Source organism: Schistocerca cancellata, chromosome 11 (assembly GCF_023864275.1).
Source record: "Schistocerca cancellata isolate TAMUIC-IGC-003103 chromosome 11, iqSchCanc2.1, whole genome shotgun sequence".
NCBI classification, from domain to species: Eukaryota; Metazoa; Arthropoda; class Insecta; order Orthoptera; family Acrididae; genus Schistocerca; species Schistocerca cancellata.
This window is the reverse complement of record NC_064636.1, coordinates 81,088,718-81,113,754: the sequence shown is the minus strand read 5'-3', so window position 1 is coordinate 81,113,754 and position 25,037 is coordinate 81,088,718. Positions and strand designations below refer to the sequence as shown.

The window sequence follows — 25,037 nt, the reverse complement described above, 5'->3', positions numbered from 1 at the left end:
TGGTTTCTTCATTTGTGGCAGTAAACTGTCGTCTGGGTCCTTCATTGTGCGTAACATTTGTGCGACCATTTCAGAATTTTTAAATCCATTTGCAGACACTCCGTTGCAGCAAAACACTGTTCCCATACCGTACCAAAAGTCTTCGATGAATTTTGGCCTCTGATATGCCTTCCGGCCACAAAAAACGAATCACTGAATGTTGATGTTCTTTGGTGCAGTGGAGCAGCCACGATTAACAGCATAGCAGCCATAATGAAACTAACATAGCAGCTTCAAAATTGCAAAGATATAATAAAGAATAAACAAAGCATGCATTGTCAATGTAAAATGACAGTACTACCATATTAAACAAAAATATAACTAAATCGCAGTTAATAATTGACTTACCCTCATAGAACTGTACACATTTTCCCCAGCTTTACTTGCCAGATCCTCTTTATATCTCACTATAAACGGTCTCCCTGTCTGTCGTACGCAATAGCTATGGCAGGCATTACATGTAACTTTATAAACACCAGAGTTTGTGAAACAACCTTCTTGTTCTGATAGAGTAGGTTACTTTTTGTCTCAGGCTATTGTTTACAGCAAAAACAACTTTTCAGCATTATTCCTTACTTAACAGTGGACTTATCCTGGGGAAAAGGTATATATTAACAAACTCGGTACTCACTATTATAGGTAATTTGTTTTTAACACGATGACCTTTTATAGGTGGTAAGCTATTATTTTGGCTCGGAATTGAACTTTTGGGAACGGGCGCTGATAACCTCGCTGTTGTGCGCCCTAAAACACCAATCATCATCATCGTAAGCTATTATTTGTTGCCATTTTACTAACTTCAAATATGCACACAACTAATTATGATCTGGTTTTAATGTTATAATTTTAATATTTAAAGCAAGTTTAGCAAGACAAAGTTTCATTCATTATAGCGCACCCTCCCGGCACATACTCCTAGTGCCCTGTTAGCCAGGACCTTTCCTTAGCTCAAGCTAAGTGTGTGATGCTAGAGCTCTAGCTGTACATTGGTGAGATAATCCTAAATGACAACCACCATGTTGTGCTTATTTTAATTATTATGGAGGTGAAATTTCATATTTTACTGACATCTTGTCAAGATAACCGCCTCAATTCATAAGTGCACTCAAGTCACGGTACACAAAACGCTCCCACAATACTACAGAACCAGCTCTGGCCTGAGCTACAACCCTTCACACATGATGCGAGATAAACATCTCCCCCCAGCCAACAATGCACTCAACACCTAACCTCATCCAAGAGCAGGGAAAATCACAACCTGTCGTGTCACAATATGTGCCTCTGGTCAGCTACTGCCTATTTTCTGCGTTGTTTGGCTCGCTGAAGGCATCCAACTCTGCGTACTGCTTTGAGCAACGGCCTTTTATGATGTGGTCGACTCCTTGTATCAACTGTGTGATGAAGCAAGCTGGGATAATTTTTACTTCCCCTCTTGTTTTGCAATCTGCCTCCTTAAAATTCATTTTTTTTCATTTTTTAATTAATTATCATTAACATAAGTGAGTATAATCTGCATTTTCATAAAAGAGAAAGACTGTCCCTCAGTTTTAGAGAATATAACAACAGATCTAATTTTGTGCTTAGTTTTAGGTATGTAATTGATTTTCTAATTTATTTTGACTATTACTAGTTAGTATCTTTTATTATAGGGCGAAATCACTAATTGTTTCGTAACTTAAATTCTATTGTTGACATATTAAAAAATATAAATTCTCTAAGAATTGTAAACATTTGGAAGATGAAATGCTAGTATTCTTAAAGTATCTATTTGGCTCTAGTCGGAAACATGTTAGCAAAGCCAGCCCTTAATTAATTCCAAATTTAATTTCCAGTTTCATTAAAAGTATTGTTTGCATAACTATATACGTTAATTTCATCATTTAAACAAATAAGTGGTCACGAGACAGTCAGTCCACGGCCGAGTTTCAGACGAGGAACCTGTGTTGGTTAGAACAACAACAATACATCAACTTAACAGTGGAGTAGGTGTTACACCAATAGGCTGTGTGTTAAAGCAATGACAGTGCCTGTTCAATTTATTTGAAAGACTGTGAACTGTGTTGTGAGGGTTTTATTGCTCACAGATGTTCAACAGTAAACTATTGTACCAGTATGTGGATGTTCGCCTGCAAACTATCAATGACACTTATCAAAAGTTAAACTATAGTGCACTGGCCATGTAACTTTGGGTTGTGAACAGTGAAAGTAAGAGACTGTGAAACACAACTGTGCATCTGTCAGCTACATCATTTACAGTAGACAGTAGATGTACTTCCACAACCTATTTTGCAGCCAGTGTAGCAACCAGTACGTCGATTCGAGGACAACGAACGAAGAAAAAAACGAAGGCGAACAGTCACAACTGTGTGCATTTCTCTTAACAATATTTGCTCAGAAACTGGTAGAGATAGCTGTGCACTCACTGACAGCAACAATTTCTGTCATGTATGGAACCGATTATCACTGATAATACACAACACTCATCTCTGGTCCTTGTCTGTTACGATATTTTTGCAACCACTGTTCTTACAAGGGAACCTCCCCATCGCACCCCCTCAGATTTAGTTATAAGTTGGCACAGTGGATAGGCCTTGAAAAACTGAACACAGATTAATCGAGAAAACAGGAAGAAGTTGTGTGGAACTATGAAAAAATAAGCAAAATATACAAACTGAGTAGTCCGTGGGCAACATATGCAACATCAAGGCATCAAGGACAGTGTAAGCTCAGCAGCACCGTGGTCCTGTGGTTAGCGTGAGCAGCTACGGACCTAGAGGTCCTTGGTTCAAGTCTTCCCACCAGTAAAAAGTTTTAATTTTTATTTTCAGACAATTATCAGAGTTCAGGCACTCACACATAATCAATTTCACTCTCCAAAATTCCAGGACGTGTTCAGATTTGCTTGGACATATGCAGGATTTGACGGTCTACGCAGGGAAAAATTTGAAAACGTTAAAAACATACGTTTTGACAGAGCACAGAGAAAACTGTGCGACTGTGAAACTGTTGCATTCATTTGTTGCAGTTTATGTGACACACTCTTATGTTTTCATCACTTTTTTGGGAATGATTATCACATCCACAAGAAAACCTAAATTGGGCAAGGTAGAAGAATCTTTTTACGCATTCGCCAAGTGTGCAAGTTAGGTGGGTCGACAACATATTCCTGTCATGTGACGCACATGCCGTTGCCAGTGTTGTATAGAATATATCAGACGTGTTTTCCTGGATCAAATGTTTTCGGTTCCCATTGGAGAGGCACGTCCTTTCGTCTACTAATCGCACGGTTTTGCTGTGCTGTCGCGAAACACAGGCCCTAAACTTATTACAGTGAATAGAGACATCAATGAACGAACGGACAGATCATACCTTGCAAAAACAAAGTAAGTAAACTTTTCGCTCAAGGGTAGACTTGAACCAAGGACCTTTTTTAAGGCCTATCCACTGTGCCAAATTATAACTAAATCTGAGGGGGGTGCGATGGGGAGGTTCCCTTGTTAAGACATTAAATGGCTCTGATTGGTTCACCATTCCTTTTTGACACATTGGAGAGCCTATGTCAATACACTGACTCGTACGCAGGACACAGTAATAGATGTCCCTGGTGTACAACAGGAATTGAAACAGTTGAAAACAAATAAGTCACCGGGTCTGGAGTGGCATTCCAGTATAGTTTTAAAGAGAGTAGTCTGCGGCATTGGCCCCTTACTTAGCTTGTATTTATCACGAATCTTTGACGCAGTACAAAAACCTGAGCAACTGGAAAAAAGTGTTGGCAACTCCTGTTTATAAGAAGGGTAAAAGAACAGACCTGCAAAATTACAGACAGATATCCTTAATGTCAGTTTGCTGCAGAATTCTTGAACGTACTCTCAGTCTGAATATAATCCTCAATATGAAAAAACTTTCATCCACAAATCAGCACGGTTTTAGAAAGTGTCGCTCATGTGATACGCAGCTTGCCCTTCTCTCACATGCAAATCGTGGATAAAAGGCAACAGGCAGATTCCACATTTCTAGATTCCCGTAAAGCATTTGACACTGTGCCACACTGCAGACTGCTAACAAAGGTGTGAGCATGCAGAATAGATTACCAGATATGGGAGCGGCTCAATCATTTCTTAAGTAACAGAACTCGAAACAATGTTCTCAATGGCGTCCGTTCGTCAGAGACGAGGCTATTGTCAGGAGTGCCCCAGTGAAGTGTGAGAGGACCACTGTTGTTCTCTGTTACACAACTGATTTGGCGCACAGAGTGTGAAGTTGTTTCCCGGTGATGCCGTGACAGAAGGGAGGGTGCCGTCATCGAGTGACTGTAGGAGGATGCAAGATGACTTAGATAAAATTTCTAGTTGATGTGATGAATGACCGCTAGCTTTAACCCTTAACTACTATGGTCATTCACAGGAACACAATTACTATGGAGGGGTCTCACAGACTGCATTTTTCTGTTTTATACACTCCTGGAAATGGAAAAAAGAACACATTGACACCGGTGTGTCAGACCCACCATACTTGCTCCGGACACTGCGAGAGGGCTGTACAAGCAATGATCACACGCATGGCACAGCAGACACACCAGGAACCGCGGTGTTGGCCGTCGAATGGCGCTAGCTGCGCAGCATTTGTGCACCGCCGCCGTCAGTGTCAGCCAGTTTGCCGTGGCATACGCAGCTCCATCGCAGTCTTTAACACTGGTAGCATGCCGCGACAGCGTGGACGTGAACCGTATGTGCAGTTGACGGACTTTGAGCGAGGGCGTATAGTGGGCATGCGGGAGGCCGGGTGGACGTACCGCCGAATTGCTCAACACATGGGGCGTGAGGTCTCCACAGTACATCGATGTTGTCGCCAGTGGTCGGCGGAAGGTGCACGTGCCCGTCGACCTGGGACCGGACCGCAGCGACGCACGGATGCACGCCAAGACCGTAGGATCCTACGCAGTGCCGTAGGGGACCGCACCGCCACTTCCCAGCAAATTAGGGACACTGTTGCTCCTGGGGTATCGGCGAGGACCATTCGCAACCGTCTCCATGAAGCTGGGCTACGGTCCCGCACACCGTTAGGCCGTCTTCCGCTCACACCCCAACATCGTGCAGCCCGCCTCCAGTGGTGTCGCGACAGGCGTGAATGGAGGGACGAATGGAGACGTGTCGTCTTCAGCGATGAGAGTCGCTTCTGCCTTGGTGCCAATGATGGTCGTATGCGTGTTTGGCGCCGTGCAGGTGAGCGCCACAATCAGGACTGCATACGACCGAGGCACACAGGGCCAACACCCGCCATCATGGTGTGGGGATCGATCTCCTACACTGGCCGTACACCACTGGTGATCGTCGAGGGGACACTGAATAGTGCACGGTACATCCAAACCGTCATCGAACCATGGGAGAATAGCAGCCTGCATTGCTGCGAAAGGTGGATATACACTGTACTAGTGCCGACATTGTGCATGCTCTGTTGCCTGTGTCTATGTGCCTGTGGTTCTGTCAGTGTGATCATGTGATGTATCTGACCCCAGGAATGTGTCAATAAAGTTTCCCCTTCCTGGGACAATGAATTCACGGTGTTCTTATTTCAATTTCCAGGAGTGTATATCAAATCAGAATTTTGCTGAATATATATAGTTTCTTGACTTACAGTCATTCATTACACTTCTTAGAGGTGGGTTTTGTAGAAATTTTTTTTTTTTTTTTTTAAAAAAAACACTGCGTTATTTTAAACATTTCGACAATTAAAACAAAGCGACATCTGGAGTATATTTTTATTTTATGAGTTACGAAAATAACAGCAAATAGTTAGCTCTCTACTCACACACAGATTTTCATCAGAGGGATTATAGTACAAATTGGCAATATAACTAGGTGGAAAAATCCGACATGACATACGATAAATTGTGTGCGAGGTCAGCTTTCAGTTTACGACTCACTTTGAAATGCAGAGCAAATATTTCAGTCCGTAAGTCTACGAGTGAAGAAACTTTGCCACCATTTTACTTCTAAAATTACAAGTAAAAACTAAATACTTGTTCTCATGTGCCACTGAATCATACTTTAGTCAATTTCCACCTGCAAACACTTCACGCAGACCTTCCTGGAACACTTCAAACAAATCAAAACACCACGCTGTTGACACGGATACCTAGTTTTTCTCTTCAGACGAGGAGGGCAAAAGGTGCACGTTTTTCAATTTTCGAATTCTTCTTTCGGTGTCTGAGGCTCGTCTTGCAAGTGAAGACGTCTGTCTCACATAACACACGCTGCACAGAAGACCCAGCTTTCCCCGCCGTGGAGAAACAGTAGCATGCAATAAAAACGTGGCACACAAACACTATGGTGCGTCTGTGAGACCTCTCAAGGCTAATAATTACAAAACAAAGAGCAGCAACAATGCAAGAATGCTGCCACGTGTAGCTCGACAGCCGATAGGAAGGTACATGGAAGAGTCCATTTGGCTTTGCAGGGGTGTGAGAAATATCTCTACACAAAAATTAGTAACGGTCTGAGAGACGGTCGATAGTAGTTAAGGGTTAAATGTAGAAAAATTTAAGTTAATGCAGATGAGTAGGAAAAACAAACCCATTATGTCCAGATACAGAACCAACTCTGCAATGTCATTTAATATCTGGTTGCACCGATACGAAAGGGAACGAGCATCTAAGGATTTGTAGTAGGGAAAGTAAATGGTCGACTTCAGTTTATTTCAACACTTTTGGGAAAGTCTGAGTCATCCATAAAGGAGACCACATACAAGCAATGCTCGATTATTTGGGATCTGCGCCAAGTCGATCGAAGGAAGACAGCAATGCAATTGAGGGGCGGACTGCTAGCTTTGTTAACGGTAGGTTTAAACAACACACGAGCATTACAGATATGCTTTAGGGTCTCAAATGGGAATCCCTGGAGGAAAGGCGATGTTCTTTTTGGAAAATGCTAGCGAGAAAATTTAGAGAACCAGCATTTGAAACTGACTGCAGAACGATTCTACAGCCACTAATGTTTCTTCTGCAACAGGATCCCAAAGATAGGACAAGAGAAATTGGGGCTTGTACGGAGGCATATAGACAGTCTTTGTCTCATTCTGTTTCCGATTGGAACAAGAAAGGAAATGACTAACAGTGGCACAAGGTATCTTCTGCCATGGACCGTACGGTGGGCTGCAGAATATGTACATAGATACAGATGTAGAACAAATCGAGCAACTTCATTCACGGTGTGGTCACGATCCCACCCAGCGACAGTAGTTCCTCTCTGCCACTGTGTCACATCTCCATTGTGGCTCATCTTGCTGCCCTGATTCTGACAATCGACCGGCACAGCTGGAGGGTCACACGACCATCTGGTATCAATTCTGCACCATCTGATGCACTCCAAAGAGAGCAGTGCGCTATTTTAATGAGGTGAATAACACAGGGCGATTCAAAATAAAGAACAATTTCAATTCTTTGTTAACGACAAGCTACAAAACATAGAAAAACATTATGCACGTCACCAGATACTGGAAGTTTCAACATGTTGATACATCTGAGCTGTTGTTAGTTTATAGCCGCACGGCAACTACACCACCAGAGAAATCATTTTGTGTGTCAAAATTTACATGAAGTTCGAGTTCAGCGTACATTCTGCCATCGATATGGCAAGAAGCCGCTTCTGCACGCGTAGATTTACGACTGGCATATAAAATTCTTGGAAGTTGTTTGCATATGCGAAGGGAAGAGCATTGGCTGGCAACATACATCTGATGAAAATGTCAAACATATCCGAGATGCGTTCACAAGGAGCCCACAGAAGCCCCCGAGGTGGGCAGAACAGTTCGTAGTAATAGACGGCAAATCATTGAGTAAAACTGAAGTGATATCAGGTGTTCCCCAGGGAAGCATCCTGGGACCTCTGCTGTTCCTGATCTATATGAATGACCTGGGTGACAATCTGAGCAGTTCTATTAGGTTGTTCGCAGATGATGCTGTAATTTACCATCTATAAGGTCATCCGAAGACCAGTATCAGTTGCAAAGCGATTTAGAAAAGATTGCTGTAATGTGTGGCAGGTGGCAGTTGACGCTAAATAACGAAAAGTGTGAGGTGATCCACACAAGTTCCAAAAGAAATCCATTGGAATTCGATTACTCGATAAATAGTACAATTCTCAGGGCTGTCAATTCAACTAAGTACCTGGGTGTTAAAATTATGAACAACTTCAGTTGGAAAGACCACATAGATAATATTGTGGGGAAGGCGAGCCAAAGGTTGCGTTTCATTGGCAGGACACTTAGAAGATGCAACAAGTCCACTAAAGATACAGCTTACACTACACTCGTCATCCTCTGTTAGAATATTGCTACGCGGTGTGGGATCCTTACCAGGTGGGATTGACGGAGGACATTGAAAGGGTGCAAAAAAGGGCAGCTCGTTTTGTATGATACGTGAGCTGGGATGGAAGCCATTAAAGCAAAGACGTTTTTCGTCACGGCGAGATCTATTTACGAAATTTCAGTAACCAACTTTCTCTTCCGAATGCGAAAATATTTTGTTGAGCCCAACCTACATAGGTAGGAATGATCATCAAAATAAAATAAGAGAAATCAGAGCTTGAACGGAAAGGTTTAGGTGTACGTTTTTCCCGCGCGCTGTTCGGGAGTGGAATGGTAGAGAGATAGTATGATTGTGTTAGATGAACCCTCTGCCAAGCACTTAAATGTTAATTTGCAGAGTAATCATGTAGACATAGATGTAGATGTAGATGAAGTTCAATTACTGCAAACAATGGCGTGCCGTGTTCTAAAACTAAGTCTGCATATGAAGGCTTACAAGTTGTAGGTACTGCAGCAACTGTGTCTCGCCGACCATAACAGGAAGTAGGAATTTTGCATTTCAGTTCTTCAGGATATAGTATAGGACAGTTTTTCCTAACAACTCATCTGTTTGGACGAATAGACCTTAGGTAAAGTAAACTGCCATAATGTAGAAATCTGGGGGTCACAAAATCCTGGTGCTGTCCTCGAACGTGAAAGACTCACAGAAGCTGAATGTGTTTTGTGCTGATTCTGTTCACAAAGTTCATGGACCTCTCTTTTTTTGCAGGGGATACTGTGACAGGAATGGCATACCTGGAAATGCTGCAAAATTGGTTGTCTCCTCAACTTTACAAAAATTCCAACAGTTTTATTTTTAAGCACGACGGTGCACCAGCTCACTTTCACCGTGAGGTGCAGTGCTACCTTATGCCATTGCCCCACAGTGACTGAAAGAAGAGGACAACAAAGTTTCGTTCATCGCTTTTGGCCTCCTAGGTCACCAGATCTCAACCTTGTGATCTTCTTCTGTGGGAATACATAAAACACTGAGTCTTTTTCCTGCTTAGGGCAGCTACTCTTCAAGATCTGAGGAATCGGATTGTTGAAGCTATCAGTTCAATGAACAGAGACCTGTTGATTTGTGTGCAAGATGAAATGGACTACAGTTTCAATATTTCTCGAGCAACATACGGTGCTCGCATTGAGTGTATAGTATAGTGTGTGTGCGAACACATAACTTTGAACCTTTCTCTGTTCAGTACCATGTGCGATGTGTTTCTATCTTTCACAGTTTGTCTGTAATAAACAACTGAAATCTGTTCTTTCTTTTTTAATCAATCTATATACTGTCCAATGAGGCTATTTTTGTGACAAAAGGCAGCACTGTACAATGATGAAAAACGTACTTTCTAATCATTTCATGGCTGTGTTGACTAAAAGTTACCTCCTGTGAAGAGAATTTCCTATGTCTTACAAACATAGTTCATCTTACCTTGCATTGCCCACTGTTGTATCTGCTGATTCAGGTTCCTGGAACAGTTTTAGTGCAGAATTAGCTAACATTGATCTGCAAAGCAAGCAAATTACATCAACACAGCACTGCTATACCAGAGTATGGTAACCAATTACAAAAATATTATGATACTCCTACTTGTGGTTATTGCCACAATCTCCGTTTCTTTACTGGTACAGAAACATCTCCCTCTCTCTCTTTCTTTTCTTTTTTTTCCTGAGTTTCTCTGAGAATTGCATCTTACTGCTATAGGAAACTGATGCCCAGAAATGACCTTCACACCTGTTTGTATGCAGAATATCGAAAAAGGGCACTCTCTCTCTCTCTCTCTCTCTCTCTCTCTCTCTCTCTCTCTCTGTGTGTGTGTGTGTGTGTGTGTGTGTGTGTGTGTGAGAGAGAGAGAGAGAGAGAGAGAGAGAGAGAGAGAGAAGGGGGGGGGGGGGGGGGGGTTCTGCAATATTTGCTGTTCCAGTGTGTGAAACACACAAATGCCAATAACCAGTAGTACTGCTAATGCTAACAGGCTTACACAGTCGAGCACTCGCAATGCTGCACTACGCAACACAGGAAAAGACTACTTCTACTACTGCAATGCAAGTTATTTCTTGGGTAACCCAAGAACATTTTGCAGCAGCCCGTGCTAAGATCTGGGAATACCAACTACTGCTTCTTAGTCTACAAGGTGCTTCTAGGAAGTTCTGTGAATGACATCAGGAAATAAAATAAAAAGAGAGTAACTTTACTGGTCTTCGAAGTAATCACCGTTAGCTAAAACACGCTTCTGACATCGGTTGCAAAGCTGTTGGGGAACTGTAGGTAAATGCTTCTAGCGGAATCACTTTATGCACAGTTGTCACGCCTTGTTGGATATTTGCAACATCTGCAAATGTTAGTGAACAATAGCACTTACATTGTCTTTGCTTATCTTCGACTGTTTTGATCTCATTCTCAAAGATAGGTGCCAACTGTATGCAAGAATCAGTTGCACTTGTTCGGTGTTGCCTGGGATTGTGGGTGCCGATCCGAAGGCGGGTCATTCTCAACACTATCATCCCCATCTTTAAAGCCTTTAAACCACTCAAACAAACACTTTTTAGTCATTACTTGAACACCGTACACTGACACAGTATTCCACGAGTCCCCGTCGCCATTTTCGCTAATCTGAAGCAAAACTGCGTGTTAAAGCACTGCTCCATTTTGCAAAGACACAAATGCTATGGATGCCTGCAGATAATCAGTGGCCGTCTTTGAGAATGAGTTGGAATTAAGCAAAGACAGTGCAAGCACTATTGTTCACGAACATTTATAGACGTTGCAGATATCCAACACATGACCACAGTGCTTCGAGTGATTCAGTAACAAGTGCTTGCTGACAGTTTCCAACAGCTTTACAGCTGATGTAAGAAATGTGTTGTAGTGCATAGTGATTACTTTGAACACCGCTAAAAGTATTTTGTTTGTAATTGTTGTTTCCTTTATTTTCTGCCACTGTTCACTGAGCTTTTGAGACACACCTTTTACTTATGGCTTAATGAAACTTGTCAAAAGTTATATGTTTCTCTTTCAAACCAGTAGCTCAGTGCATAGCACAGGTGAAGGGAGTAAGAACGAATTCATATTTATGTGTAAAATCACTTTCATTCAGAAAGGTGCCCATTATTCAGCCACATCTTGCCATCAATTGTAAGAAGAATCGCTAGCAATAAAAACTAGTGCAAGAATAGCCTAAAGGATTTATTGGTTGCCAACTTGTACTCCACTTATAAACTTCTTAACAAAAGCAACTGATGTACTTACAAATTATCTCGTTTACTTAAAAACTATTTTGTTTACCTAAGCCTTGCAAAGTGTTTTAGTTCTGATAGTGCTTGCCTACAAAAGATAGGGAATTATCTTATACATGTTAGTGTGCAAATGTTTAAACACTTGTGGTAAGATTTTTGTGTGTAAATGAAAAATAATACATAATTTTTTTTCCAATTTTTCCTCATCCTTGATAACCACCTTCCTAATGAACTGTGGAAGTAATATTTGTTCATCAGTTCTTCTTCTGTAGATATGCATTACATATTTCTGTTTTTATGAAATGTAACAGATGACACATATATTGTAACTTACTCTATTGCAGGTAAACAAACAGAAAAAAACTATTAAAATGTTAGTCAGAAAATTTTTAAGTGGCTCTCTGGAAATGGACTCCCCCTTCAGTTTAGAGGAAAAATCCCCCCCACCCTCGCTCACTCATGCTCTCTCTCTCTCTCTCTCTCTCTCTCTCCCCTCTCCCCCTTCTCCCTATGCATTAGGGCATAAATTTTATGAGTTAACACATCACTTGATTGCCCATTTCTGTACAAAACATAATATGCAGGATTTAATAAAATCTTCTCAGTTTTCAAGCCAAGTCAATTCGAATAAAACTCTCGAGCATTTTATGGCTAGCTCCGCTGTCATCGTCAGGAGTAAAACTACTGACTGGAAGGGCGGATACTATTTCCCACTTATATATCTACTATTAAGATTGCTGGCACCAATTACAGAGGGCCACAATATCAAGAAGTATTGCTTCTCGGCTTTTGGCAAGATCAATGTGTAGAGCATATGTGGGAGGGGGGGAGGGGGGGGGGGAGTTAATGATCTCATGGGAGATATAGAAACGAAAGGTACTTTATTTCAATTATGTGTGTGGGGGGGGGAGGGTGTTAATGATCTCATGGGAGATAAATAGAAACGAAAGGTACTTTATTTCAATTTCAATAATAGAAGGTAATATCACCAGAAACTTTAATGTTTTTTAGAAACTCCATCTCCTTTAAACTATACAACAACAGAATCTTATACATTTATTTCACAATGATTCCTGGTCATAACAACAAAGGGTGCCATACACATAATATACGACTGGCCAATGTCCTGGTTGTACACCTCGTTCACTTGAAATGTGCAATAAGCAATCACGACACTACCATTAAAACTCTCCAGACCTGCAACAGCTTTGACTGTATTGCCAGGATACCGCACGATTGCAACAGGGATTCAACCATTATCATGAGAACCTGCATCATTTTTTGTAACTGTAAAGTTCACAACACACCTGCAAAATGCAGACGGGCATTGCTGGATCACTTGTGCTTCCACTTTACTACTCATAATAACTTCAACATTATCTGGAAAAATGGCGTCAGTCATCGTGCAGCTTCGTATGCAACAGCACTGGAAGGTGAACGGAGATGCCACATTATAGGATGAGGTTTAGGAGTAGAATGAGATTTTCACTTTGCAGTCAAGTGTGCACTGATATGAAACTTCCTGGCAGATTAAAACTGTGCGCCAGACCGAGACTCGAACTCGGGACCTTTGCCTTTCGCGGGCAAGTGCTCTACCAACTGAGCTACCCAAGCACGACTCATGGCCCATCCTCACAGATTTACTTCTGCCAGTACCTCGTCTCCTACCTTCCCGAGTTCGAGTCTCGGTCCGGCACAAAGTTTTAATCTGCCAGGAAGTTTCATATCAGCGCACACTCCACTGCAGAGTGAAAATCTCATTCTGGAAACATCCCCCAGGCTGTGGCTAAGCCATGTCTCTGCTATATCCTTTCTTTCAGGAGTGCTAGTTCTGCAAGGTTCGCAGGAGAGCTTCTGTAAAGTTTGGAAGGTAGGAGGCGAGGTACTGGCAGAAGTAAAGCTGTGAGGATGGGGCATGAGTCGTGCTTGGGTACCTCAGTTGGTAGAGCACTTGCCCACGAAAGGCAAAGGTCCCGAGTTTGAGTCTCGGTCCGGCACACAGTTTTAATCTGCCAGGAAGTTTCAGGTTTAGGAGTTCTCAGGCGACAGTGTATAACGCCATTAATAACGCTGAAGTTACTACGAGTAGTGAGGTGGGAACACAAATGACCCAACAAGGTCAGTCCGAGTTTTGCAGGTGTGTTGTGAACTTTACAGTTATAAACAATGATCCAGCTTCTCACGGTAATGGTTGGATCACTGCTGTAATCGTGAAGTATCCTGGTGATACAGTGAAAGCCACTGCACATCTGGAGAGCTTTAATAGTAGTGTGAAACACCCCCGTTTAAATTCTTTATTGGGTTTTGTATAATTTATGAAAGCTGCCAAACAGTTAATTATTATGATTATTTGACCGTGTGCTTAATGGATGAAAGGCTATCGGTTTTTTTTTTCGGCTGTGGTTTCGGAGGTATTTCAACCGAGTGCGGCTGTTCCGAGACTGAATAGTGGAATGATTGAAAATTTGTATATTAATAAGGACCATAAAGGTTGCGATGTATGAACTGATATACAGGGTGTTACAAAAATGTACGGCCAAACTTTCAGGAAACATTCCTCACACACAAAGAAAGAAAATACGTTATGTGGACATGTGTACGGAAATGCTTACTTTCCATGTTAGAGCTCATTTTATTACTTCTCTTCAAACCACATTAATCATGGAATGGAAACACACAGCAACAGAATGTACCAGCGTGACTTCGAACACTTTTGTTACAGGAAATGTTCAAAATGTCCTCCGTTAGCGAGGATACGTGCATCTACCCTCCGTCGCACGGAATCCCTGATGCGCTGATGCAGCCCTGGAGAATGGCGTATTGTACCACAGCCATCCACAATACGAGCACGAAGAGTCTCTACATTTGGTACCAGGATTGCGTAGACAAGAGCTTTCAAATGCCCCCATAAATGAAAGTCGAGAGGGTTGAGGTCAGGAGAGCGTGGAGGCCACGGAATTGGTCCGCCTCAACCAATCCATCGGTCACCGAATCTGTTGTTGAGAAGCGTACGAACACTTCGACTGAAATGTGCAGGAGCTCCATCGAGCATGAACCACTTGTTGTGTCGTACTTGTAAAGGCACATGTTCTAGCAGCACAGGTAGAGTATCCCGTATGAAATCATGAGAACGTGCTCCTTTGAGCGTAGGAGGAAGAACATGGGGCCCAAACTAAAATGAGCTCTAACATGGAAATCAGGCATTTCCGGACACATGTCCACATAACATCTTTTCTTTATTTGTGTGTGAGGAATGTTTCCTGAAAGTTTGGCCATACCTTTTTGTAACACCCTGTATATTTCCTACTAACACACAAATTCTGAGGCAGTTGCTACCTTCGACTTACACATCTAATTACAGTTATATCTTTTTATTGGTTCCTGATTTTCAGTACTTTGTCACTCGCAATGCTGATGTTAACATTCACAACAATCCTCACTGCAATCCATGGTTGTTGCTGGCCGACGCGGTTGACGCGAAACACGTAATTCGGCACTTGTCACTTTCAGTTTCATATCAATCGCGAATCGGTATTAGTGAAGGTCAACCCCACGACGATCAGGGGGATGTGCTCACTCGTCATACTCCGGTGAATTTTACCGTTTACAACTCACTCGACCACCATTCTTGCCTGTCTCTCCAGCACCACCGCTCGCTTGACACACCAAAGCTACTCCGCACTCGACACTTATCTCACTGCCTTCTGCAGCACTCAACAATCGACTCCTCTCTGCTACGACCTGGGTGTCGGATACTAGCATCTATGTTCGTGGGATCACGGATCCCTTACAAGTGATGTGATTGCTTATTGCACATTTCACGTGAACAAGGTGTACAACTTGGACACGGGTCAAACTCCAGATTTGCAACTTGGTGCTGGCACCTCGTGCCACATTACACCATCCAGTCCCGCAAGGAGCCGGAGCTACTATGAGCTGCCCAACTCACCTACCAAGCACACGTCATTTTGGCCCTCTCTGACTAGTGCCAGCGGCCGTAATCATAGGTATATAAGCGAGAAATAGTCACAGCCCCTACAGTCAGTAGTTTCACTCCTGACGATGATGGCGGAGCTAGCCATCGAAAGTTCGAGAATTTTATCTGAACTCGAGCGGCTCGAAAACCGAGAAGATTTTAGTCAGTTATGCCACCACGAAAGACTCCGAGGACACACACTGAGGCGTAGCGCCTTCGCATCACTCCTTTCACGTGTTAGGACGATATTGTTATAGGCATGAGTCATCGACAGATGTCACCAGCTGACACAGACCTGAGTTACAGAGCTGCATGTAGTTGTACTAGTAGGTGGCAGAGGTCAGCAGTTGACGGACAGTGCTAGCAGTCGTAGTCAAAACAATGTGGTAAAGTTATGTTTGATTAATATTTAATGTATTTGCATAATTATAATTGTTTTATATGTGTAGTAATTAGCAGTGTGAGTGTTGTGTGAGTGAAGAAGAACAGAAGTAAATGAAAATTATTTTGTTTATTCACGAAGTACCAGTTAAACCATACAATTAAATGTACAGTCAGTTTATGGTACTAATAAATCGTGAGTAGAACACAAATTAACCGGTAATTTCAGAAGGAGTAATTTTATATTTGATACTTTTCTAAATTTATTTATTTAGCAATTGCCATAGAAAGAAATGTTTTACAATGATTGGTCATTGAAGTAAAGTGCGGGTTAGCACGGGATAATACTGCAACCTGATTTGCGTTTGTGATATCAGCCAATCAGAAAAATGTAGGCTCACGCCAATCTATGCTGGGAACAAAGCCTTTAGTGTGATTTACGTCGGTCGGGGCTGAGGGTTCGAACTAGTAACATCTCATTGAAGGCAGCTCCGACGAAAGTACTGTAAAATCGTGGAAAAATGCTAATTACAAGTTCGTGAAGTAGTACAAAGTGTATTTAAGTGAACAGTATAGTGGAAGTCGTGTGGAATTTTGGACGGAATATCAAAATTATTGCTTTCGACTGTTAGTTAAAACCGCGTGGCGTGTTGTGCGATCTAAGACTGGAACAGGTATTACGTGTAGAGCAGAGTGCACAACATTTGAGCGAGCATTTTCATAATTAAACGATCCAGTGAACTCTATTAACTTTGGTAACGGGTGTAAATACCATAAACTGGCCACGTGTATGATTGTGCTGTGCGTGTGAATTTTACATTGTGTTGCCACTTAGTACGGACTTGGCAGTATTAACTGTGATCTTTATCGTAAAAAATACACCTGAAAATTTACATTGCCAAGTTAAAACTTTTATTTCAGTAGCTAGCCACATCCTGTTTACCGGACAATTCTACGTACATTGCGACCTGCAATAGACAGTAGTGGTCTAGTATTTTCTACTACAGCTTTTAGCTAGACAAATGAACATTGCTGGACACTGGCAGGGCAGTAAAAAAGTAATGTGCCGCGCCACAATATCCAGGACTTGTCAAATATCGGTAGTACAACATGCTATGGCACGTAAAAGGGTGAATAAACCCAAAAATTACAGGATGCATAGACTATACTTCAATTAATGTTATTTTATGATTGACATTGCAGTGAGTTGATAGCTAGGGCCAGGTGTCAGCCAATCACAGTTGTATCTCAGTCTCCACAAGCTCGCTGTGTTGGCTGCTATCTTGGTACAAACCTTTTTAGGTGATGTGGACACACCTGCTGGGTTTGGGAGGGGAACAGGTGTGGCTGGTAGCAAGGGAGGGAAGTGAGACACGGAAATGCCAATACGCAGTGATTTTCGCGTTGCGTCACTATAACAATATTATTATGGAAATAAGGTGGAAGTACATCTGCTGCTGAAATTATAGTTCAATTCTTTTATCTTGGCAGTTCGCGCATGCCTGCCCAGACGTGGGAGATTGCTGCATTGCCAGTTGCACGTGCCAAGAGAAGCAGAGCCATAATATAGCATAGTTCGCAAACTTACGTTTAGGGGGGAGCATGCGGTTTATGAAGTAAAGCCCCCACGACCGCATTAACCCTTTCGCTGCTACAGAGATGTGTTCCCCGCATTCTGCGCTGTGAGCAATTTTGTCACCACTGCACTGCTCGCCTGTGGAGACACATGGTGTTTCGACTGCTTTGACACACTTTATCATTCGATTTCACAAAAACTATTTGGCCCAAAAATTTGATTTTTACACATCTTCTTGACTGATACCTTCCCCCCATAAATGACTTAATTTTGTTTCGATGTTCAACGCAGTTATTGTGCAGCATTAGATGTAGTAAACCATTGCAGCATTAGATGTAGTAAACCATTGCATGAAATTTTGAAGAGTTTGCAGAGGTAAAAGTCCATAGCGTATACTTTCCGTATGGTCGATTTTAGTTGCCACTAGAAATACCAAAAAAATACATTCAAACGAATAAAATTCATGAAGTAAGACACTTTGATATTGTTTTTAAATAAAGAAAATATTAAGCAACAAACAAGGTTTGAACTCAGAACCTTTCACTTAGCAGGCAAACGCTTTAACCATTATGTTAACACAGCTCATCATTCAAGAGATATCCCAGAGGACTTTAAAATATGACGCAAAATACCGACAAACACTGTTGGTATGATTATGAATTACTCACGCTTTGTCGAAGTACAACAGGAAATAAACAATTACCGCTGTTCTTTATTGCGAAAAAGCGGTTAGTGAGAATGATACAATCACCTTTCCTTGCTATCGCCTGAATTAGGAGGCTTATTGCTTGTTTGGTTTAGTTAATTAATAGAATATGAAGTAATTGGTATAAAGAATCTTTTTCCAAACTTTCTATAAAAGAAAGTCTGCTATCAAGACATTGCTTATGTTCAATTACTTTATTTATGACTGAACGTTTCTAAAACTGAAGACACTCATGCGTGCTCTGCACTGCAGTCGAGCTCTGACTGTGTTTTGAGACGTCAGATGTGCAGAACTAACCTAAACTCGGCCGCTGTCATAAATGACGCGCACTTTAGTCTTTGGTAAAGTTTTAGGTTCTGCACAAAAATATTGAAAAGAAAAATATCAGATTTGCAGTGTCCATTACATGATCACAAATAAATGATTTGGTTAAAAAACAATTGTGAAAAGGATAGTTATTACTCACCATATAGCAGAGATGCTGAGTTGCAGATAGGTACAACAAAAATCTGTCACAAAATAAGCTTCCGGCCCAAGGCCTTTGTCAAAGATAGACAAAAAACACACACACACCTCATATACATATGACCACAGTCTCTGGCAGCAGAATTCAGAGACTGTGATCATGTGTGTCTCAGTCATCTATTTTTGACAAAGGCCTTGTGCCAAGAGCTTATTTTGTGGCAGTCTTTTTGTTTTGCCTATCTGCAACTCAGCATCTCCACTATACTGTGAGCAGCAACTCTCCTTTTCATTATATTGTTACATTCCATCCTGGGTTTTCCTTTGTTTTATTTGGTTAAAAGCTTGAAATCTCTTGCATCTTATAGTCTGATGCCACAGATTTTCTTTATTTAGTGGTCATAGTTATTATGATGCTTTGAAATTAAGAAATTAACAGCACTGAATTTGGAGAGCTTGCATAAAAAAACATGGTCGCTTTACATCCAGTGGACTTTAGGTCAATGATACTGTACACAAAATGCAGCTATCATACTGAAATTGTTTTCTTGGGTGGGATGAGAGCCATATCTCACTACTAAGTGGAGTAAAATAATTTCTATACTTGCAGTACACGACTGTGCACCACAGTCAAAGTTGCCCCGTGACTAAGCTGAATGAATGTTTAGTTTTTCTGCTTCTTATGCACTTTATCACATAGGTCAATCCGCAATCTAAGTTGGTCTTCAGTTACAGCATATTGTAACAAGATTAAACAAAATTGTCTTTTTTACACATTAGTATATGAGCAAAACACTGGCCTGTTAATGGAAATGTTGTGAGTTCACAGACACATCAACCTTCTTCCTAAGCTTACTGTTATTTTTCTCTAAGAAAACTATGTTCTCGTACTAACATTGTTATAAATTAATAGCTCTGATTTTAATTAGTAAAGCATTTTCATCAACATAAAACTGTTTTGTTTATTTCTACATCCACAAATGTAAAAAGCAGTGAATTTGTATAAACCATTATTCCTCGGTATAAGTTGTCAACAGTTGTATTGAAATGCAATGAAGGTTTGTCTCAGCTAAAGATACTGAGAATTGGAATCTGTAAATTGGTCTGCAACTCTTGCTCTTATTAACAACCCACAAAAAACTTGAGCAAACCTTCAACAATAGTTATCATCTGACTATCCTTGATAAGGCACCTACAGTAACTTACAGAAATGAAACATTAATGACCAGTTACAATTTTTTAAAAAAAGAAAAAAACATTCCAACACTATACAACTACAGAAAGGATGAATTACTGGGCCTCGTGATTCAGGATAAATCATCTTCATCTCTATATGTTATAGATGAGCTGGCAAAAAGATATGGCCTTAGGCTCCTCAGACTTCAGTCACATCACTGCCATGTCAGTTCCATTAACCTCATATACGCTCAAATTAAGGGTTATGGAACGACAACAATTTTGCGCTGGTAAAAGTGGGAAGTAACGTAGAACAACTTGTTATTTCATTAAATTCTGACAGCAATTCTTGTAACTACACAGAATATACTGAAAGTGATTCAGATGTAACTGGAATGCAGCCATTAGTGTTACCAAAATGTCAGTTGTGTTCACCACTTACAATTTTCTTCATTTATGTAGATATTTTGTTACTTTGTAATGTGTGTGAATACTCATCTTACTCCTTTTATTCATCTACAATGTGTGATTGTGACATCTTAATGCATTGCAGTACCTACAGAAGCACTGATCGCACCACTACCCACAAAGACATTAGCAACAGTCACTATACAACTTGCTACTTTTTCGGTGGACGTAACTATAGATCATGTAAGTGCGTGGGACACTGTGTATGAGCTGTCAACTTTGTTCCCCATCACTGCCGTCTGTTAATCACAAAATAATTTTTGTCTGAGTATAAATTAAGAAATAACACATGGGTATCATAAACTATTAATGAAAATATAAATTTTTGACAATGTATAAGGGGCGTACAAAAAGAAACGACCCGGAGACATAATTACAGAAACCAGTACCTGCAAGTTAGAAGTATTGACCCTCACTGTTGAGACACTTGTCCCACTGTGACACAAGGCGTGAATGGCTGTCTCATAAAATTCCCATGTCTGCAATGTTAACCAGTTCCACACGTACAGCTGGACATTGTCGTCCGAGGTGAATCGTTTGCCCCTCGGAGCCTTTTTAAGGGACCAAAAATGGCCCCCTTTGATTCACTTCCTGCAGCACGGGACAACAGTGAATGGCCAGCATTGCTCGCAAACCTCCACCACCATTCGCGAGTGATCAAATCAAAATGACCAGGCAATCTCACCAATGGGGTCAATCCTAGACGACAATGCAAAGCCTCATACGGCCAACACAGTCAGGGCACTCCTGCAGAAATTCAAATGGGAGGTTCTCGGCCATCCTACATACAGTTCGGACCTCTCTACCTGTGATTACACCATTTTCAGTCTCCCTCTGAGGGGCAAACGATTCACCTCGGACGATGACGTCTGGCTGTACGTGTGCGGAACTGGTTAATTCACAGCCCTGGGAATTTTATGAGACAGCCAGTCACCACCTTGTGTCACAGTGGGATATGTGTCTCAACAGCCAGAGTCAACATACATACAGGTATTGTTTTCTCAAATTATGCCTCCGGCTCATTTCTTTTTGAACGCTCCTTATATCGTAATTGGATAGATAAAAAAAATCTACTTCCCAAGTAGCAGCAGGAGAACACACACATAAAAAAGTTTTACTTATGCAAGCTTTCAGAGTCAATGGCTTCTTCTTCTGGCACTAGGGTTGAAGGGGAAGGAAGACAGGTGAAGGGAAAGGAACTGGAGAGTTTAGGAAAATTGTAGAATTTAGAAAAGTCACAAAGAACCCCGGGTCATGGGAGACTTACCAGACGGTATCAGAAGGAAAGACTTCTTATTATTATTATGAGAAGTCCAACAGGTAATAAAAACAATATGGAAAGGAAAGATTTCCACTCACCACATAGTGGAGGTGTCGAGCCATACACAGTCACAATGAAACAGAATGCTTGAGAAATTTTGGCTTTTGAACAAAAGGCTTCTTCAGAAGTAGAGCACTCCTACAAATTCACACAAGAACAACTCACCCACATGTGGCCGCTGTCTAGGTGTAGCCTTAGTGCCCAGAGACAGTGGCACTGTGTAGATGAGTTGTCCTCATGTGAATGCGTGTGGGTTTTCTACTTCTGAAGGACTTTGTCCAAAAGATGAAATATTTCTAGCATTCTTTTACACTGTGCCTGTCTGTGAGTCAAAGTTTTCTCTATCTGGCAAGTAGATATCTATCCTTTCCCTATCATTGTCAGGTATAACTAATTGTTTATATTTTTGTACATTAACACAGTCGATTTAGTAATGGAGGGAAGTGTGGGGAGTAGAGTGCGTGCAGAATAACGTGGCCCGGTAGATGTGCAGTCGGCGTGGCCCAAGTGGGGAGAGCAGCGGGTAGTGGTGAGCATTGCCGGAAGGCGCTGTAGGGGAAATATCGAGCACTGGAGAGGAAGTGCCATTCCAAACTGAACCCTACATTAACATTTTTTGTAAATTTCAAGTGGAGGCCCTCCACGCACACACTTGTATGGTGACCATTCAAAAAGATCTACTGTCATCTCTACTTTGGTTAGTACCCAGAAAATGCAACAAGAGCAATGATTTATTTTTGCCTGGCTTGTTAATCAATTGTAACTTTCAGGGAAGTACCATGAGTGGCAAATTTTAAGTAATACCAACATTTCTCTTATTGCCATGTTAAAATTTGCTTCTTTTGCCGAAGCACAATGGAGTTTACACAATACCAACCCATTAAAATGTCATGCAGATGCAATTACGAAAGAATTCTGCAAGAGTGATTTATTAAGAGAAGAACTGTGGAAAAGTAAGGTCAATAGCTTATTGAAAAGCACATCATCGGTACAAAAATAAATGTCTAATGTTCTCACTTATGTTGTCCCAAAACTATCAGCATTTCTCATTTCGACAACTGTCGATGGCCTTTACAAATTACAGTTTTCATCGAAAAAGACTGTAGTTAGTGGAGTAACATGGTTTTGTATAATAACCATATTGCAAAATACCTTCCTCTTTGCATGTTATTATTTGCCAAAATCATATGGCAATATCTTAAAAGTGTTTATGAAATATGAGGAATGTTGTGGATATTTCATTCTGGCTTCATTGCTGGCATGCGTCATCACATCAATTTTCTTTGGACTGATGACAGATACGCAACTTCACCAAAATGTAATGGAAACTTCAATGTGTTAGGTAAATTTCATATGCAGAACATATTATTTAATAAGCACCAAACGCAAAATCACAGCAACTCATACTTTCCATTGCAAACTTTTTCAAATTTTCTCAGTGTCTTACTTAAATGCAAATATCACAATAACTATGACCATTAATGAAATTATGGCCACATTATCATGAAGCTGACATATAAAGCTGTAAGTAATGCAAAAATTAATTTTTTTACCAAATGTTTCTGTAAAATCTTTTGAGGAAAATTGCAGTGTGTGTGGCTCGATTCTGTCATCGTGGCGCATCACTGATCGGCCGAAAGTGGGCAATGTTGCTCTCCCATTCCAAACAAACAAACGCGTCCAGTGCTTTGGACAAAAATTGGTCACTGCGCATCAGTCACCATCGGACTCTTAGGATCACAGAGGGAGACTAAGAGATGAATACAGTACACAGGTGCAAATGGATGAAGGCTACAGCAGTCATTCAAAGCTTTGCACAGGATAGAGCAGTGTGGAGAGCAGCATCCAACTAGTTTTTGGACTGAAGACAATGACAACGACAATGACGATGACAACGGCGAAGACGTCCACCACCACCACCACCACCACCATTACCAACAACAACAACAACAACAACAACAAAATCTGCACAGAATTTTAATGTCTATTTTCATGTACTGTGATGCAATAGTGTTCCAGCCACACCTAATAAAAATAATAATACCATATACCTCCAAATCCAGAAATGCAACTGTTCTGCAAGCGATTACAGAAAAGCATGTGTACATGTAATAGGTTTTTATTTCACTTTGGAAACTTACAAATGAATACCTTATTACAGGTAACTGAATGAGACAATACAGATACCAGTATACAGTAAATAAAATCAGATAAAGACCTCCCTTAGCCAGACACTGATGACGATCAACCCTCTTCAATGAAATAATCCACAGAATCTGCAGTGTCAAGGTTACCTTGAATTTCTTCCCACAGTATATCTTCTTCACTCTCATCTAGTCATTTGTCACACAGCATCACTTAAACCCATTCACAACTGATGCACCAGATATGCACCTCCAAACAGTCCGTATCCATTCCACAGTTAGAGATACTGGAGGATTCATCAACTTCCCGGTAGAGATCAACGCCTGACCACCTCGAGTAACCAGATGCTGCGTGACTTATTCCCCACCACATCTAACACTCATTGCAAAGTCATGCCACCTGGGATGATGGCAAGATTTGTGTTTAATTTCAGGATTTCCGCCTTCACTGCTGGTGTCAGATGTCCCTTGAAAGCACCGAGGATAAACAATCTGTAATTGACTCGTTGGTCATCTGACCTTTTCCACTGCATTGAAAAATAACATTGCTCGCAGTGCAAACCGCTACACTTTTGTTGCCTTTTTCTTCAACTGTTGTACTGGATGGTTGTCAAAGCAAAAAGGAGTCTTGTCAGCGTTTCCCATTTGCCCATAGATGTAAGCGTGTTCCTTTTTCAGTCTCACGATGCGTAGCTGTTACTCAATCAACTTCTGCACATACAATGTTGGAAGACGTCAAGCAAGGGATGTTCAACATCACGGCCCGAGTCCATTGCGTAGAACTGCCCTCGTACGCCACCTGGAGCTGACTTTAAATTGAACACTGTGTTCTTGTAGCAATTCACATGCTTTATTTCAAATGACATTGTGGAAACTGCCATTCTTTCTTCATATTTATCATGCACAAATGCCACTATTTCCATTTCAATACTTTCAAAACATTGTGACAAAGTAGGTGACTAGGTTGACGCACACCATTCTACTTAAATTTTCACTAACTTTCTTTTAAAGATAACTATGTTGAAGTTCATACATTAAGCACATGTTGTGCTTCTTATCAAAATGATAGAAATGGATTGCCTCCACAGAACTATATTATTCAGGTAATTTAGTTTGTTGTCCTGGTTTCAATGAGCTAATTAGCTTCATTAGAAATCATGGCAACAGAAAATTATTGCAATTATAAAATTTCGTACATCTAG

At 41.1% G+C, this 25,037-nt stretch overlaps 1 protein-coding gene across 1 annotated transcript in view; it reads right to left on the bottom strand.

Moving 5' to 3' along the window:
- Positions 1–25,037, bottom strand: part of LOC126108584 (zinc finger protein 391-like) — a 66,722-nt gene that overhangs the window by 11,666 nt on the left and 30,019 nt on the right. Inside the window, exon 6 of the mRNA XM_049913880.1 lies at positions 9,821–9,858. Coding sequence (XP_049769837.1) covers positions 9,821–9,858 — 38 coding nt within the window. The remainder of the gene's footprint in view (positions 1–9,820; positions 9,859–25,037) is intronic.